Raw genomic sequence first — 17,125 nt, 5'->3', positions numbered from 1 at the left:
AATAACTCATGAAAGAATAAAGTTACGTTGAAACCAAGCAGACCATTGTTTTTCTTGTGACATTACCAATAAGTTTGATGTGTCACATGGCCCTCTTCCTATTGAAAAAACAAAAGTTGGCCGACTTCTAAATGGCCACCATGGTCACCACCCATCTTGAGGAGTTTGCCCCCTCACATATACTAATGTGCCACAAACAGGACTTTAATATCACCAAGCATTACCATTTTATTACCGTGTATCCATATAAAAGGCCCACCCTTTAAATGTGTAATGTTTATCTGAAATGTGTTATCACCAGTGTTGGGACTAACGCGTTATTAAGTAACGTGTTACAGCAACGACGTTATTATTGTGGTAACGAGCACGGCAACTAGTTATTATGCCAAAATCAGGAACGTGTTAGTCGTTACTGGGATTTAGATAGGCTCGTTATTCGTTACTTCGTGCGGTGGCTGTCGCGGAGCTTCCACAGATTCAGTAACATCAGCAAGCGGTGGAGGCCAGCAGGTGGATGAGGGAAGGGGAGGCAGGAGGAGCAGAGACCCGAGGCAGCCGCTGGTCCAAGTGTGAACTGAACTTCAGGTAAGAAGTTATAACCTGCAGTCCATCTGGGTCAGATATGAACCAAGTTTAGGTGGAGTTTATTTTCGTTATGCTGACTTTTTCATACTGGGTACTAGCGAGCCTGACTGAGTTTCTATACAGCTGGGTGGGTGCTATGATGTTACTGATGTTGAACTTTATTTTGTTCATAAGGTTAATTATTAGAGTTGCCAACCGTCCCCTAAGAGAAAATATTAAGCGTTTCGTATTGAGGTGAAAAAGAATGCAGTTTGTCCCGGACTTCAGCTACAATGAAAAAGACACAAAGCTGGACTTATTCTGTCTTTGCTGCACAGCTGCCTCTTCTTCTCTCATTCTCTCCCCTCCCTCTCCTGTTTCTACTTCAATCATGAAAATGATCAATGATCAGCTGATCGGCTTTTCTCTCTTGTTTGTTTATCGCCCACTTTGCGCCAGAAAGAATAAACCAGTGGAGGTCGTGTTAAACAACAGCAGCACGTTTAAGCTTGATCAGCTGTTGTTAGAATTTATTTAATATTAATTTCTAGTATCAGCTGATGTTTGCTGGAGCCACAGCTGTAAAGCTGCTGGTCATGATGTCGGTTTGGTTATGTGGTGAGAGGGAAACATGAAGATGAAACCAGGAGATGTCCTTACTGAATCATCAGAGCTGAACAGGTGATGGAGAAACAGGTTTACCTTTTAGGTGACATGAATGAGTTGAAGGGAAGTTATGAACTGTTTCTGAGAGACAAATAACCCCAGGATCATTTTTTTATGTAGCTGACAGCTGGTAACTGTGCAGGGGCGGGTCTAGCAAAGTTTTGCCAGGGGGTCCATGTAGGGCATTAACGGGGAGACAACACAAAGAAGTACTTTTCTTTCTTATTCTCATTTAAAATATCTAGCTTTAAAAAAATAATTATCTGAGTTTTACAACAAACGATTGATAGATTGATGCATATATATACCATCAGAACAGTGTACATCACTGTCACAACAGTGTTTGTTTTCATTCAAAGGCTTTATGATTTTTCCTATAATGGTGGGCCGGTCTCCAGTCAAAATGCCCGGGACGAGTTTTTGTCCCAGTCCAGCCCTGTATGCAGCTCATCTGCAGTCTGGTGTTGCCTACATCTTCCTATTCGGAAGGCAGAATTTCCGAGTTCTGAGTACAATCGAAAGCACCTCGACTGCAGTTTTTGTGTTGGATGTAAAAGGCGCACATGACGCTGTGACGTAGGCTAGAATCATGGCAGCAGTCAATAATAATGGATTGGATTTATATAGCGCTTTTCAAGGCACCCAAAGCGCTTTACAATACCACTATTCATTCACTCTCACACACTGGTGGAGGCAGCTACAGTTGTAGCCACAGCTGCCCTGGGGCAGACTGACAGAAGCGAGGCTGCCATATCGCGCCATCGGCCCCTCTGACCAACACCAGTAGGCGGTAGGGTAAAGTGTCTTGCCCAGGGACACAACGACCAGGACAGAGAGCCCAGGGATCGAACCGGCGACCTTCCGGTTACAGATGCGATTCCCAACCCCCTGAGCCACGGTCGCCCACAATGACGGTCCAGGCGTGGGATTTCTCTCGTGGAAATGTGCACATTATTTTTTCATTTCTATTGGTAGGTGGCGCAGTGCACTTGTGGCAAGTAAGCAAGCTAGAAGACTGGCAAAGTTATGGAAGAAACACATTAACAAGAGAATTCAGAGTAAAACCAAAGTTACTTTCCCTAGTAACTAGTTACTTTGAAAGTAACAAGTAACTTGAAGTAACTGAATTACTTTTGATAGAAGTAACTAGTAATGTAACTCAGTTGCTAATTTAAAGTAACTTACCCAACACTGGTTATCACACTCATTTTAAAAGCTTAATAATATGTATTTACTCTCACCGGGGGCTTCATTGGGTACATCTTGGTAGTACTGGGTTGGGATTCCTTTTGCCTTCAGATCGTACTGTTACATTGTAACCTTGGTTCTCTGAGTGAGAGACTCTCCACTCTGTTCTTGATATGATAGAGAACTGCTTTTATTCTTCATGGCACAGATTCAAAAAGCAGTTGGAAACATTCCTCTGAGATTGATGGGACTCACTGTGGACTGCGGAGGCCTTTTGAGCACAGTGAACCCACTGTCATGGTCAAGAAACCAGTTTGAGGTGAATTGATTTTGGTGTGTTTTCTGCCGGAAGCAGCCATCAGAAGATGCACACACAGTGGTCATGAAGGGATGGACATGGTTGGGTAGCCTGTTTAAATTAAGCTCGGCTGGCTCAAAGTGTGCCCAGAAAATATCCCCACCACCATCACACCAGCAGCAGCCTGGACTGCTGATATGTGGCAGGATGGATCCATGCTGTCATGTTTTTACACCAGATTCAGACCCTACTATCCCAGTGTTGCATCAGATCAGGGAACTCTTTTCTAATCTTCTGTTTGGTGGTGGGGTGTGAATTGTAGCCTCAGTTCTTAGATGACAGTAGTGGCATCTGGTCTGGTCTTCTGCTGCTGTAGCCCATCTGCTTCAAGATTCAACATATGTGCTCAGAGATGCTCTTCTGCATAACTTTCTTGTATCAAGTAGTTATTTGAGTTTTTGCTACCTTCTTATCAGCTCTGATTGCCAAGGCATTTTCACCCAGAAAACTGCTGCTCACTGGGTATTTTCTCTTTTCTGGACCATTCTCTGTAAACCCCAGAGATGTGTGGGAAAATCCCAGCAGATCAGCAGTTTTATTTTGGAGGCTTTTATGGTATCAGTGTATATAAGTGATGAATCATTTAATTTTTAAGCCCTCAAATGAAGTCAGATCTGTTCTTTAAAGAAAATATTTGCTTTGGCTTTTGTTCCTACTGCGTGTGCAAAAATCACGGAGTTCAAGCAAACATTAACTCAGCTTGTGTGGAGGGTTGTGTGATTGCTGAATGAGAGGGCAGAAAAAGATCAATGAGCAAACAGTGTCTGATATTAGTCTCGAAAATTCATGTTAAAATATGTGGAATTTTTCTTTTTTTTGAACTTGTTTTTGTTCTGAGACACATTTGAGAAAGAGTCAATCGCAAGCAGTGAATTACTGGTAACATATGAGTACCTGTCTAAAAAGTAAGATGGGGGGGATTTGCGTGGAAATCAAGTAGCCAAGAAGCTGAAAGAATAAAGTTCCTGAATAAACAGACATGAAATCCTCCCTCTGTGTTTGTGTGAGTTGAGTCAGATCGTGTCATCTGTTCTGTGAAGGCTTTACAGATTGTCAATGTGTCAGCAAAGCTCAGGACAGATGGACAGAATAAATATCAAATCCACACTTTTCCGGCTGCTGCTGAAGCCAACAGTCGGTCTATTTAAACACACTGATTAAATCCCTGTCGTCACGCTCTTAAATCATAGTGAAATCGTAACACTGGTTTTTTCCTGTTTGTTACTGGAAAGAAAAGAAGCTCTTCATAAAATGAAAATATGTAATTTAATTCCACTTGATAAAGGTGGTTTCTAAAGTGTCAGTGTTAAACACACGCAGACTGCACAGCATTTGATGTGCTGTAGCAAAAGGCACAGAGTGACATCTGAAATGACAGCAGATATAATCCCCCCCCACCAGACTGCTGATCTTCACTGAAACCACAGGCTTCCAGGGTTTACACTGTTTATCTGTTAAAAAACAAACAGAATTCATTCAGTCCTGGGCCAAACTGAGAAAACAGATTTTCTTTTTCTTACCTTGGTTTAAGTGTTAAACACTTGGTTAAGTGTTAAACTTGCGGTTTTTTTTGCTGTCTTTTCATTGGAAATCTCAATATCAGGTCCAAATACATGTCGAGTGCAAGTAAAAGAGACCATCATTAGGCTGACAAACAAAAACTAATTCTGTCAGAAACTTTAAACGAGGCCAAAACAACAATCTAGCGCATCCTTACAAAGAATGAATGCACCGACAAACTCCAAAAGGTCTGGAAGACCACAGACAACAACTGAAGTGCACAATAACAGAATTCTGGTTAAGAAAAGCAACTTCACAACATCTAACTGAGTCAGCAGCACTCTTGAGGGGGTCTCCAATCAAGAGACAGTGTCATCAGTGTGAATGCAGGAGAGAAACAGCTCATGATGTGAAGCATAACACATCATGTCTGTGAAGGTTCTCAGTCATCCGGGTCATCGTAGTCCAAGGAGCTCGGAAAGAAAAGCATCAGGACTTCTTTAAGAAGTGTCTTCAAGAAACTTAAAGAAGTCCAGACACTTTTTTGTCCAAGATCCTTAGACCATAACACATCATCTGTCAAACATGGTGGAGGAATTGTAATGGCGTGTGCATGAATCGTAACTGAAGAGTTGTAGTAGAGCATGCTTTTCATTTACTAAATACACAACTGAAGACAGAGAGACCCAGAGACAAGCAGAAACTGTAGTAAAGGCCTGGCAGAGATGTAACACAGCACCCGGTGATGTCTGTGAGTCCAAGACTAAAAGCAGTTCTTATAATTATGGTAATTTTCCCATTTCTTATAAAAATGAGGGACTGTGTATAAACAGAGCTGTAATTCCCAAACCGTTAATGCAATTCTTCTTTTGTTAAACCCCTTGAATTAAAGCTGAAAGTCAGCACTTCAATAACATCTGCAACATCTCCCTCTGCATAATTATGGGATTTAAAATCCAAAAATGTAGCGTGTTGGTTAAAAAACAAAACAGAAAACAGAAAAAAACGACTCCATAGATAAAAATCAACAAAAGCCTTAAACAAACACATTTGATGAGCAGACTTCTAAGTTAATAAATTCACTCTGCTGCTCAAAGCGCACTTCAATATTCTGTTTTTTCTCTCGGTTTCCCTCTGGGCTTCAATTCAGCTTCACTTCTTCAGATCAAAGACTCCTCCCGTAGCTCCCATGAACTCACAACGCTGCACATAAACTGGAGCAAAGTCTCTGCGAGCTCGAAATCTCCTGAACGGCACAATCACTTCAGAACCACAGCACAGGCGTCTCCTTTCAGGCTGGACCTGACGTGAGCAGAGAGATTTGCTCCTGAGCCTCTGCTTCTCTGACCAGCTGAGAGATTCATAATCTCACTTTTGTCAAAACCACAAAACTTTGAGATGCTGATTGTCTTTTTCTGCTTCTTGAAGACAGAGAAGCTGCGCTATTATGAATTCGCCCCGGTGCTTTATTTACCACAGAGATGCTTTCAGGAAACAAATTCCATCGCCGCGTTTATCAAAGATGAGTATGCAACGCGCTGTTGTCTAATATGTCTTCCTGGTGGCTCTCAGCGGGCCTAATCCTGACAAATGAATAATTCAGCAGATCAAGTGGAGGAATTTAAATAATCCACTCTCCACAAAACACTCTGCAGCCCGACTCGGCTACATTCACACTACCGTGCGGTGTTTATGAACAGGACCGAGGACAGCCTCTTCCCCACAGGTTTATCTTGATGTTTCGGTCCAGACTCACCGCTCCTGCAGCACTTCTAGCAGAGCAGAAATGTATCTTTTCAACACCCACCAGTGTCTTCAGCAGCGCCGATCTCAGCTCAGACCCAGTGAACAGTGGAGTCTGTGAATACGCTTCCATCTTTTAACCACTCAGTTCTTCAAGGGGTTTGGCAACAGACTGTTAATTCAGGATTTCTTATGTAACATAATCAATATGTAATAAAAACTATGATAGCAATAACTAGAATCAGCAAATATTTCAGATACTATAAAAAAGTGTTCTTGAAGGAAATCAAAAACTTTTGTTATTATATTACTAAAAATGTTCAGTTTTAAAAACTTTCAATGTTTAAATCCATAGTAGGATAAGACCTGTAGTCATTTTAAAAGTAGGAGATTTTCTGTCATTAATAAAAACACATTTATTTATTTAAGCCCAAAAGAGTCGTAGTGAGATTTCATTTGTTTGCAGCAGCATTTCTTTGTTATGCAGAGAAACTGAGACGTACTGTTGCCATTGCGCTTTTCTTTCTAATACTAAAATATCTCTTTACGTTGATACAAACAGGACTTTTAGTGGTCAAGTGGCTGCATGTGGCTCCCCAATGTCAAATGAGTTTGACGTCCCTGTTCTAGAGCTTTTGAGCTAATCTATACTGGGCAGCTGCACTAAAACCACTCTCCGCTATCTGTAATATTGTGTGGGTCCTAGTGTCAGTGAATTAGCTATTACCCATCAGAATAAGGGCACTGGGCCTTTGTGAGGTGGACCTAGCCGTTTCCACATCCATGACTCTCACGGACATCAGAGCAGATTTGGATCCAGGAACTCTGGATCATTAACTTTTCCAGAGCACATGACTACCAGGACCCGAGATTTCCTCAGTTTAACAGTAAGAAGTACAGTGAACTCATCGTTGTGGACAGCAGTTTGTGCAAAATACAGTACTGTGCAATGTGTCCAAAGTTTGAACTCCTGTGCCATTTTAGTTTGGGGAACGTGGGGAATTTAAAAAGCAGCTGGCGCTTAAGATCCCACAAGTTATTACCTGCCTTTTCACACAAGTGAGTTATTTGTACGGTGCACATGGCGAGCAATGGAATATTCCAGTGATCAGGAAAAGCATCATAAGAATAAACTGCAATACACAATTCAAAGCAATTAAAAAAAGCCACTTTTTTATAAAGTAAAAAAGAAATATATTAAAGTAAATAAAAATGTGTTTTGGCAGGGGAGACCAACCGTAGACACAAATTTCAAGACACAGACAACGAACCTCCATTTTTGTATATGTAATTATGACATTACTGAGCGTCTGCACACTTACTTTTTAATTAAGTGCTAGATGTTTTTAAACTCTCGGTTATAAACATCATTGTAAAAGTTCAGTATTGGTTGGGCTACGTAATTAAGGGTTAGGGTTTGTGGTGCGTCTGTGGAGACAGAAGGAGGCAGAAATCACCAGGCACCTCAAAGTTTTCTGTAAACGTTTTCACTTTTATTTTCTACATTTGGATCAGCTCAGTGTGGAAGCCTGGACATGTCAGTTCATTTCAAACCCACCCCTTAACCCGACGCCCGAATTTAGAACAATCGATACGCTCCCCCGTCTGTCCTACAATCAAAAAAACTCTCACGTCTTCACCACAGTCACTCGATCAGACATGAAAAAAAACCCCCAAAAAAACAACCTGTTGATGGCCTCCACTCACTGCCATGTCCATGGCGAAGATGAACTGATGTCGTGTCCTTTGTGTAAACCCTTCCTCCATTGGAGGAAGCTGAAATGTTTAAAAATCCTTTTTTGAAATCACCTCTGGTGCCCTGACTCGCAGCGGCAGAAGCGATTAAAAAAAACAACAACAAAAAAACAAAGAATAAGAATAAAGAAGGCGTGATAGTGGAAATGAAAAAGACACGCTGTCTACCTCTGACTGAGATATGAATAGTGAAATGCTGCAGGTGCGCTTGCCAAGTGAGAGAAATGTAGTAATGGATTAAGATATGTCATCTGCTGTGCTCTCTGTAATCACACAGTTCAACCCTTTCCCTCCTTTTGGCTCTCTACAGCTTTTATTCTGTCCCTGATTAATTCTCATAGCGGTGCCACGTTCCTGCTGTAGATATGTCCGCAGGGGGAGTGCAGGGAACCCGGCTCTGTGTAAAAAATAACAGCGTTTTGCTCCTTTAGTACGGCGGAGGAAGCAGGGGTATGCTAATCTGCTGCCAGTCTACGCTACGGGTGCTTGCTTGTCCAATAGCGAGGAATCGGAGTGCCGTTTGTTCTAGTAAACAGGGAGCTAATGGGCTGGGATTAGTACTGAAGAAACACACGCTCACACCCACACAAATGCAAACATCCACACACTCCGCTGGAGGAAAGAAGCCCTTGGAGTGTTTTTGTTTTTCTTTAAGAGGTCATTGAGAAGACGATATGACAAAAATGGACTGAAGTATCAGGCTTAGGCAGCCTTTTTCCTATATGTATACAGCATGTGTGTCTGTCTGTGTGTTTATGTGTGGCAATGTAGTGCCTTACTGGGGAGATCCACGTGGTTGAACACTACAATAGGCAGTGAACATCAGTAACAGACTCATGTATCCTCTGAGTGTGTGTGTGTGTGTGTGTGTGTGTGTGTTAGCTCTATGTTAAATATCTTTAAAGACAACAGAGACGTACAGACAAACTAGGGTTACTGAAACAGTAGAAACAGACAAGCCATGTAAAAACTGGACATAGAAATCTTAAGATATCACAAACATCATAATTCTCTATCTCTAGATTTCTGCTGACGGCAGACGTCGGGTCCTCGTGATCGCTTTCTTGTTTTGTTTGTTTTTTTGTGTGTATGCGTCGTCCCTCTGCACGGAGGCGTCAGCCTGTAAGATGAAATGCTAAACTGTAACACCAGAGGGAGACACACACTGCTGCAAGACCATAGGACTGGCTCTGACGCACACGCACACACAAACACACACACGCACACACACACACACACACACACACACACACATCACAGCTTCTCACACATGCACACGTGCACAACCTTCTTCACAGGAGTACATTTTCAAAATCCATAAAAAATTAAATAAAACAAACATGAAAAAAGAAAGAAAATCAACAAGGAATTCAGTCCCCTTCTCAAAGCATACATTCATCTCAGTACACGCACACACACACACACACACACACACACACACACACACACACACAAATAAGTGCACACACTCTCGTAAGAGGCAGTCAGTAAACGTTAAGTGATGAGTTGAGCGGTGGACTGCTTTGTCCGGGGGAAGCTGTGATGACTCCACCAGTTAGTTCCTCGTATTCGCGCATGTGAGCGAGTCAACTCTCCGCGGTTAAAATCTCTTTTTTCTTTAAAAAAACCCCCAAAACAAAATGAATGTAAAACAACAGCCATCGTCTCTCTCAGAGGGAGGCTTTTCTCTCTTCTCGCTTTAAGGAGGCTTGTACGCACTCCTCCCTCTGACGTCCGGCAGAGGTAGTACCGTCCAATCTGTCCTCCTTCCTTCCCAAATCCCAGTGTAGGGAAGTCTTTTTCATTCCTGGTGCTGGAAAAAAAAAAAAAAAAATCACATCCGTTCGCCTTTATTTCTTATTCTGGGCCGCTGTGTGTGTGAATGTGCGCATTTGGAAGTGTGAGGAGTGTGGTCAGAAGACCTCTGGTAGTGTGACATTGCGGAGCAGCCACTGTTGGGAGCGTGTGTGCGTGCAGTCTCTGACGCTGGGCACCTGGCTGTCCTCCTCGCTGGCCTTGTCCAGACACTGGTTACTGTTGACGTGGATCAGGGTCAGCTTCTGCACAGCACAAAAACACAAATCACTCTTTAGAAAGGTTCATTTAAAGGAACATGTAAATGTCTTTTTGGTTAAAACAGCACATGGACTTTGTTAAACTTTGAATATCAAATTCTGCTGTGCGAGTCTATGAGGCTCAGTTTTAGCTCTCTGTGGTGTAAATGCTGTGGTTGGGTTGGGTAACGAGTCAACGATGATATATCTCCAAACTGTGGCAAGAAATGATGCTAGGTTGAATTACGTGCACTGGGATTAGAAAAGATTCATTATTTATATTTTAATTTAAAATCCATTTTGATAGATTTGCTCACAGTTAACTGTAAACTGCTGCAAAGCAGCGTGTTTATGTGAATTTACATGAACATTAATTTGTATTTTTAACAATGTGACTATTTGTTTGTTTATATTGCATTTTCCAGCTTTGGAAAAAGCTCATTCTGAAAGAATCAGAATGAGCTTTTATAACTTTCAGAGCATTTTCTATTGCGGCTCCTTGGTAATGCCACTGCCAAAGCGTACTAACATTAGCAGCCTCAACGACTACCGACCAGTTGCTCTAACACCTGTTATAATGAAGTGCTTTGAGAAACTGGTCCGACGTCACATCATGTCCTGCCTGCCACCCACACTCGACCCGCTCCAGTTTGCATACAGAGCTAACAGATCAACTGAAGATGCCATTGCTACAACGCTCCACACCACCATCTCTCACCTGGAAGTGCAGGGCCGTTACGCCAGGCTGCTCTTTGTTGACTTTAGCTCTGCTTTCAATACGATACTCCCGGACAGACTAATAGATAAACTGCTGGAAATTGGACTTCCTTCCACCACCTGCCGCTGGATCAGAGACTTCCTCTCAGACCATGTACAGAGAGTTAGAGTGGGGCCTCATCTTTCCTCAGCCCTCAGCCTCAACACCGGCTCTCCACAAGGCTGTGTACTGAGTCCCCTACTGTACACTCTGTACACACATGACTGTGTTAGTTCCCACCCAGACAACACAGTCATCAAGTTTGCAGATGATACCACTGTGGTGGGGCTCATCTCAGGGGGAGATGAGACTGCATACAGAGCTGAAGTTCAGAGGCTGTCAGATTGGTGTGCAGACAACAACCTGGACCTCAATACCACCAAAACAAAAGAACTGGTAGTTGACTTCAGAAGGAGGAAGTCCGAGCTGCAGCCTGTCAGCATCAACGGGGAGTGCGTGGAAAGGGTCTCCAGTTTCAAGTTTCTGGGTGTGCACATAGACACAGACCTCCAATGGAGCTCTAACACCTCTGCGGTCTTAAAGAAGGCCCAACAGCGTCTCCACTTTCTGAGAATCCTCAGAAAAATGGACCTGAAGAAGGAGCTGCTGACCGTCTTCTACCGCTGCTCCATTGAAAGTGTGCTGACATATTGCATCGGTGTGTGGTTCTCCAGCTGCACCACAGCACACAGAAAGGCACTCCAGAGGGTCATCAACATGGCCCAAAAAATCATTGGACATCCTCTTCCCTCCCTGAAGGACCTGTACAGCACTCGCTGTCTCAAGAGGGCACGCAGCATCCTACGGGACTGCACACACCCAGGACACGGGGTGTTTAAGCTGCTGCCGTCTGGCAGGAGGTTCAGGCTGCTGAGGTCCCGAACAAATAGACTCAAGGACAGCTTTTACAACAGGGCAATAGCCCTGATCAATGTAAATAGCTGACCTGACTGGATACCTCCCTGGACTTTTTAGGGGGAGGTAACAATGTTTAAAACGATAACAATAATATTTATATTTATAACAAGGTGCAATAATAATTAATGTGCAATAATAACAGTGTGCAATACACATACACTTATTCTTCTTTTTTATACTAAGTTAATATACTGTGTTGTGTTGTTTGTTACGTTGTGATGTGTCATATCGTGTCGTGTTGTGTTATATGTAGTGCCGACGTAGGACAGTTTTTCCAATTTCATTGTACTACTGTACTATGTATGACTGTGCAATGACAATAAAGAGTTATCTTATCTTATCTTATCTTATCTTATCTTATCTTATCTTAATGGACTAAATTGTCTTTGCAATTTAAATAGGCTCTGTGAGACTACATGTTGTGAAGAGGCAGGACGCAGGCACAGGTGAACTTAGAGTGAGCTGGTATTGAATGCAAAAGGTAAACAAAAAGTGGAAAACTGGAAAACTAGGAACTAAAAATCAGTCTACACTGGGGAATACAGGCTAATGAGGGAAAGGAACAGGAACACAGAGCAAAACCAGGGATAAACAGACGATCAGACAACGACAAAGAGGAAGACTGCAACTATAAATACAGAGAAGGGTGATTGGGGCAGAGAGGAAACACGTGGGGAACACAACTGAAACTCACAGGGGGGAACTGAGACTGGGGGAAGTAAAACTGAACACTAAACAAACCTAACAAGAGGGGTGATGAAGACTTGACACAAAAGAGAAAATATACAAAACTAGAGACTAACTACACTAAGAACAGAACAATGGAAAAATTGCATGAATGTAAACTCAAACAAAACCAAGAAACATAAAACTACAAAGTCCATAAACCTCAAAACTCACTAGGTTTCAGACCCGGGACCCTCACAGGAAGCTACACTGCCCAACAATATACTGTCTATACCCTTTGGGCTTTGACCCAGTGTGACACATTGATCTCATTTGCTTTTTATAGTATGATGGTCATTTTTACTTGTGTCGTTTTGCACCCTTTAGTTCCATTTTACTGTCCATCCATCCTTGTTTATCGTGCTGGGTGGGCTGTACCCTATCCCAGCTACCAAAGGGTGAGAGGCAGAGTACACCGTGGACAGGTCGACAGTGTGTCGCAGAGCACAGCAGAGCAGAGCTGTGCCCATTATATTTTATTGTCTTTCTATTTTATTTATTTCTAATATACATCACTGTGTCAGCCGTTGTTGTTTTAAAGTGCCTTAAAAATACAGTTGGAAGGGAATTTAACGTCCTAGGTTTTCCTGCTGTAAATGAACTATTTTCTGTGCCTGTCAAGACCTTTGTGAGAGCTCACAGTATTCAATTTAATTCAGTTTTATTTATATAGCACCAACTCCCAATAACAATAACCTCAGTGTGTTTATACTGTAAGCTATAAACCTACAGTATAATGGTACGACCCTACAGCATTCAGGAGAAAACCCCAACAGTCAGGGAGAAGGAAAGAGAGAGGCAGGACGAAGGACACACTATGGGAGAGAACCAGAGTTTAATAATTACTAATGATTAAATACAGCAGTGGTGAAGAAGACAAAGTGCATCATGGGAACCTCCCAGCATCCTAGGCCTGTTGCTGCATAATTAAGGAAGTCTTCAGGGTCACCTGACACCAGCTTCCAGTTTTCACAAAAAGACAACATCTGACCTCTGTACCCTTAATGTAGAGTTTCCAAACCTACAGAAATGCTCTGTCGACCATTAGAAATGTTTTTCCCACTGGTAGCCCAGGTAAGCTGTACAGGCAGAGATCACCCTCATTGGCTGTTGTTTTATTTTGGAAGCAGGCATAAATATGAAATCTGACAGAAACCCCTCAGTTCAGAAAAAAGAAATAAGAATTACCCCTAGTAGGCAAAACCTTGATTGTTCAAGGTTTTATACATGAACAGGAAGATTTTAAACTTTGAAGAGAAGCTAATATGGGAGAAATATGATCTTTAACTGTAGTGTTGTGGTTTAACTGAAGGCTTTTCAGGCTGCTTTTATAATAAGATGATAATAATGACTTCTAACAGTCCAGGTGATGAACATATTAACCAGCTTTTCAGAATCACTTTGAGAAAATGCTTTTTTTATTATGTCTTCCACTTACCAGAGGGTCGTACTCCCAGAGCTGGTTGCCTTTGAGGTGATGGCACTTGAGCATCATGACGGGTCCGTTTAGCTTGGACACGTCTAGACACAAGTCATCTGTCCTGATCTCCTTGTTGGCCGTATAGGAGAAAACCTGCACACATCACCCACAGACTTTCTCTCTTTTTGTGCCGAGAATAACTCTGATGTCAACAGTGATCAACATTTACACTTTAATTCATGTGTAGTTACAGCGTTTTGTTATTTCTCTGTTACCTGGTTGCCTCCCATCCCGTGACAGTTGAAAATGCCGACCTTCTCGTTCTCCTTGCGGGCCATATTGTCCAGACACTGGTTAGTCTCCACATTACGGATCTGAGCCAAACACACAGGAAGCAGGTTCATTGCTTGAATATACACCCACACCGTTTGATCCATACAGATTCAAGTGTTGCTTGTGTGAGCGAGTGTACCTCTCCCAGGGAGTAATAATGCCGAGGGATCTGGGAGTCAGGGTAGATGTTCTCCAGGTACCAACTGAAGGGTTTACACTGAAGCTTTTGCCTCAGAGCAGTGCGAGACGTGATGTCACCGTAGTCTACTTTGGTCACACCTGGACACGCAGACACACACACACACACAAAAAGGTCAAACAAAACACTGCATGCTGCCATTCCCCCCGTGTGTATAAGCTTTATTTAAACTGTGTTAGGATTGAGCAGAAAAAACCCACATGCTGATCTGAAGCAGCCAAACGTTCAAAACTGCTAAATCGCTTTTTTTTTTTTTTGGAAAAGAACATGAAATACTGTAAGCTGTAACACCTGGGCTGAAAATGACCCAACAATGACAACAACAGTGCCTGATGAAGAGCAATGGAGGTCAATCATCTTTTTCATATAATAACTGATAGTAACTACATCGAAAATGGAGCTAGCACACTGTGGAGGTCCAGTTTCTACTTATGTGTTTTATGCTTACAAATAAAAAAACAAAAACCCTGTAACGCTGAGATGCTACTCATATCATTTTGTTGAGTTATGATTGAATTGTGTTTAGAAACGGTGCGGCCCTTTGGCTTGAATTCAGTGAAGTCTGGCCCGTCTAGCAAGACAGTCCACTTCTTGTTTTTTCAGTACAGTACCTTTACATACTCAGTCAGCAGGACGGGACCATGGGAAATCATGCACTCAATTACTTCAATTATTAGCTTTGTCTTTTAACTTTGGGCCACTATTACAACTATAACTTTCCCTTATATCTGTGCTTTCATGTATCCATTCAGGTTAAAAGCTCATCAAATTTGGATTCAGGAGACAGACAGTCTCTCTGCTTTTAAGATTAGGCTTAAAACTTTCTTTTTTGATCAAGCTTATAGTTAGGGCTGGAGTGTTTCTTCTTAACTTTAATCACTTTTTTCCACTCTATTTCTTTATACACCACTCTGCATTTAATTCTTAGTTATTATTAATCTGTGTCTCTCTTCTGTCCTGTCTTCCTTGTCTAATTCCAACTCGTAACAGATGGCTGCCTCACCCTGAGCCTGGTTCTGCTGCAGGTTTCTTCCTGTTAAACAGAGTTTTCCTTTCCTACTATTGTCAAGTGCTTGCTCATAGGGGCCGTCTGATTGTTGGGGTTTTCTCTCTATTACTGTAGTGTTACAATATAAAGCGCCTTGAGGCCACTGTTGCTGTGATTTGGTGATATATAAATAAAACTCAATAAAACAGAACTGAATTATGATCTCATTGTTATGCCCGGGAACTGATCTAATTAGGGCTGATGCTTTCTTCCAGCTCTGTAAGACCTCTATTATACAACTGGTCAGGTTATTGAAACAAGCGTAAGAAAAACAGAAGAGCGCCCCCTGTCAACAAAAGTGAGAGAGGTATAAATGTGTTCCATGAGGTGCTTCGCATCTAAAAATATTCTTCATTTCAGTAGCTCTGCTTCTCTTTTGGTTGCTTTTCTGCTGCAAGCTTGTGTGTGTGTGTGTTCATGCAAGTTAACGCATGCTTTGTAGCGTGAAATTACTCCCCGCCTCCCCCCATCCTGCACTGTTGGGTCACCACTGCAATATCACGCAGTCAGCGGGTTAATGGATAGATCACACCTGTCACAGAGATTAACCTCCACACACGAGCACATACATGAACGCAAACACGCGCACACACAAACACACAAAATGTGGCAAAACTCACCAGGAGAGATGATGTAGAAGAAGTTTTTAAATTCGTCCATCCAAACTTCTGCCAGACGCCGGTTGTTTTTGTTGATGATCTGTCCCGTTCCTCCGGGAAACGTATAGGGCGTCGCCTTTCTGAAGACGTGACCCACGTGAGAGCACGTGACAATCTCTAGCGTCCCGCCACACTGCCAAATCTATGAGAAACAAGCCTTGTCAACACTAATTTAGAGAATAAATTGCAGAGTAGACACTGTAAGTCCTGGGCGCTGAACGAGCTAAGACAGACCAGTGAACTCAGCTGGGAGATGGATGACGCAGACTGGTCACGGCTGTGCTGTGCCAGTCTGAATAAATTTGACTCGACGCCAGCCGGGATGACGTCTGACGAAGTCTTAGTCAGGTCAACAATTTATTCAGTGAAGTCAATCTAGAGGTGTAACATCTGTGTGTGTTTTTGAACCCTAGCTGACACTTCTGAATGGAAGAATAGAGTCATGTCAGTTGTCAGTGGGTGTGTTCACTCACTCTGAAAGAGATTTCCAGGTTCTCTCCTCCCCAGATGTCCATGCCTGCGTCATATGTGCCAATCTCCTGGAAATAATCTCTGTCTATGGAGAACAAGCCGCCTGCCATGGTGGGAGTCCTGAACAGAGACATCAGAGAAAAGGTAAATTAGGAGAAAGGCAGGTTAGTGCCACTTAAATCACTGACGGCCGGCCTTTTAAAGGTCATCCAGTATGTACACATTCCATCAGGGTTTTATATTTCACTCCTCTCACTCCCTGTTATTTGCTGATTTCCTGTTTTTTCTCCTCTCTTCTCTGTTGCTGTGACAGTCATGTCAGAGTTAAACGGCCTCGAGACCTCTTTCCATTTTCCCTCCCGCTTACAGAACGGCTTCCTCCTCTTTAGAGCTTATTCTTCTCCACTGCCTGTTTTCGCTTTTGCTTAAAATCTCTTACAAGAACACAAACAGACAAACATATCCTGAACGTGCACAGATTGATGGTGTATGACCAGCAATTGGCTAAGAGCGGGAAATAATAAGCAACCCAGAAATGGAAAAACAGTTCGTCAAACAGTTCGTAAAATGTGGCTTTATAACAAAAGACAATAACGACGAAGCCAACACAACAGATCTATGTATGCTTTCCTTTTTTCCTGAAGAGATATCAAAGCTTTCTAAATGCCCCAGCTTACAATAAATCACTTTTTTCTATGACACTCAAACACGTCGCAGTAAAACAAAGAAAACCCACTAATTTACAGCAAATCCTGGATTCTAATTA

The 17,125-nt window shown here is 42.4% G+C and overlaps 1 protein-coding gene across 5 annotated transcripts in view; it reads right to left on the bottom strand.

Moving 5' to 3' along the window:
- Positions 1-7,490: 7,490 nt before the first annotated feature.
- Positions 7,491-17,125, bottom strand: part of galnt1 (UDP-N-acetyl-alpha-D-galactosamine:polypeptide N-acetylgalactosaminyltransferase 1) — a 55,889-nt gene continuing 46,254 nt past the window's right edge. For all 5 annotated transcript variants that reach the window (XM_026183850.1, XM_026183851.1, XM_026183849.1 and 2 more), the window contains 7 exons: positions 16,362-16,479; positions 15,850-16,030; positions 14,122-14,261; positions 13,925-14,023; positions 13,668-13,802; positions 9,697-9,834; positions 7,491-9,587 (listed from right to left, as the gene is read on the bottom strand). In XM_026183850.1, coding sequence (XP_026039635.1) covers positions 9,576-9,587; positions 9,697-9,834; positions 13,668-13,802; positions 13,925-14,023; positions 14,122-14,261; positions 15,850-16,030; positions 16,362-16,479 — 823 coding nt within the window. In that variant the 3' untranslated portion in view covers positions 7,491-9,575. The remainder of the gene's footprint in view (positions 9,588-9,696; positions 9,835-13,667; positions 13,803-13,924; positions 14,024-14,121; positions 14,262-15,849; positions 16,031-16,361; positions 16,480-17,125) is intronic.

The sequence above is a fragment of the Astatotilapia calliptera genome, chromosome 11 (genome assembly GCF_900246225.1).
Source record: "Astatotilapia calliptera chromosome 11, fAstCal1.2, whole genome shotgun sequence".
In the NCBI taxonomy this organism is placed as follows: Eukaryota; Metazoa; Chordata; class Actinopteri; order Cichliformes; family Cichlidae; genus Astatotilapia; species Astatotilapia calliptera.
Note: the sequence above shows the minus strand (reverse complement) of the source record. Positions and strands in the feature narration are given on the sequence as shown.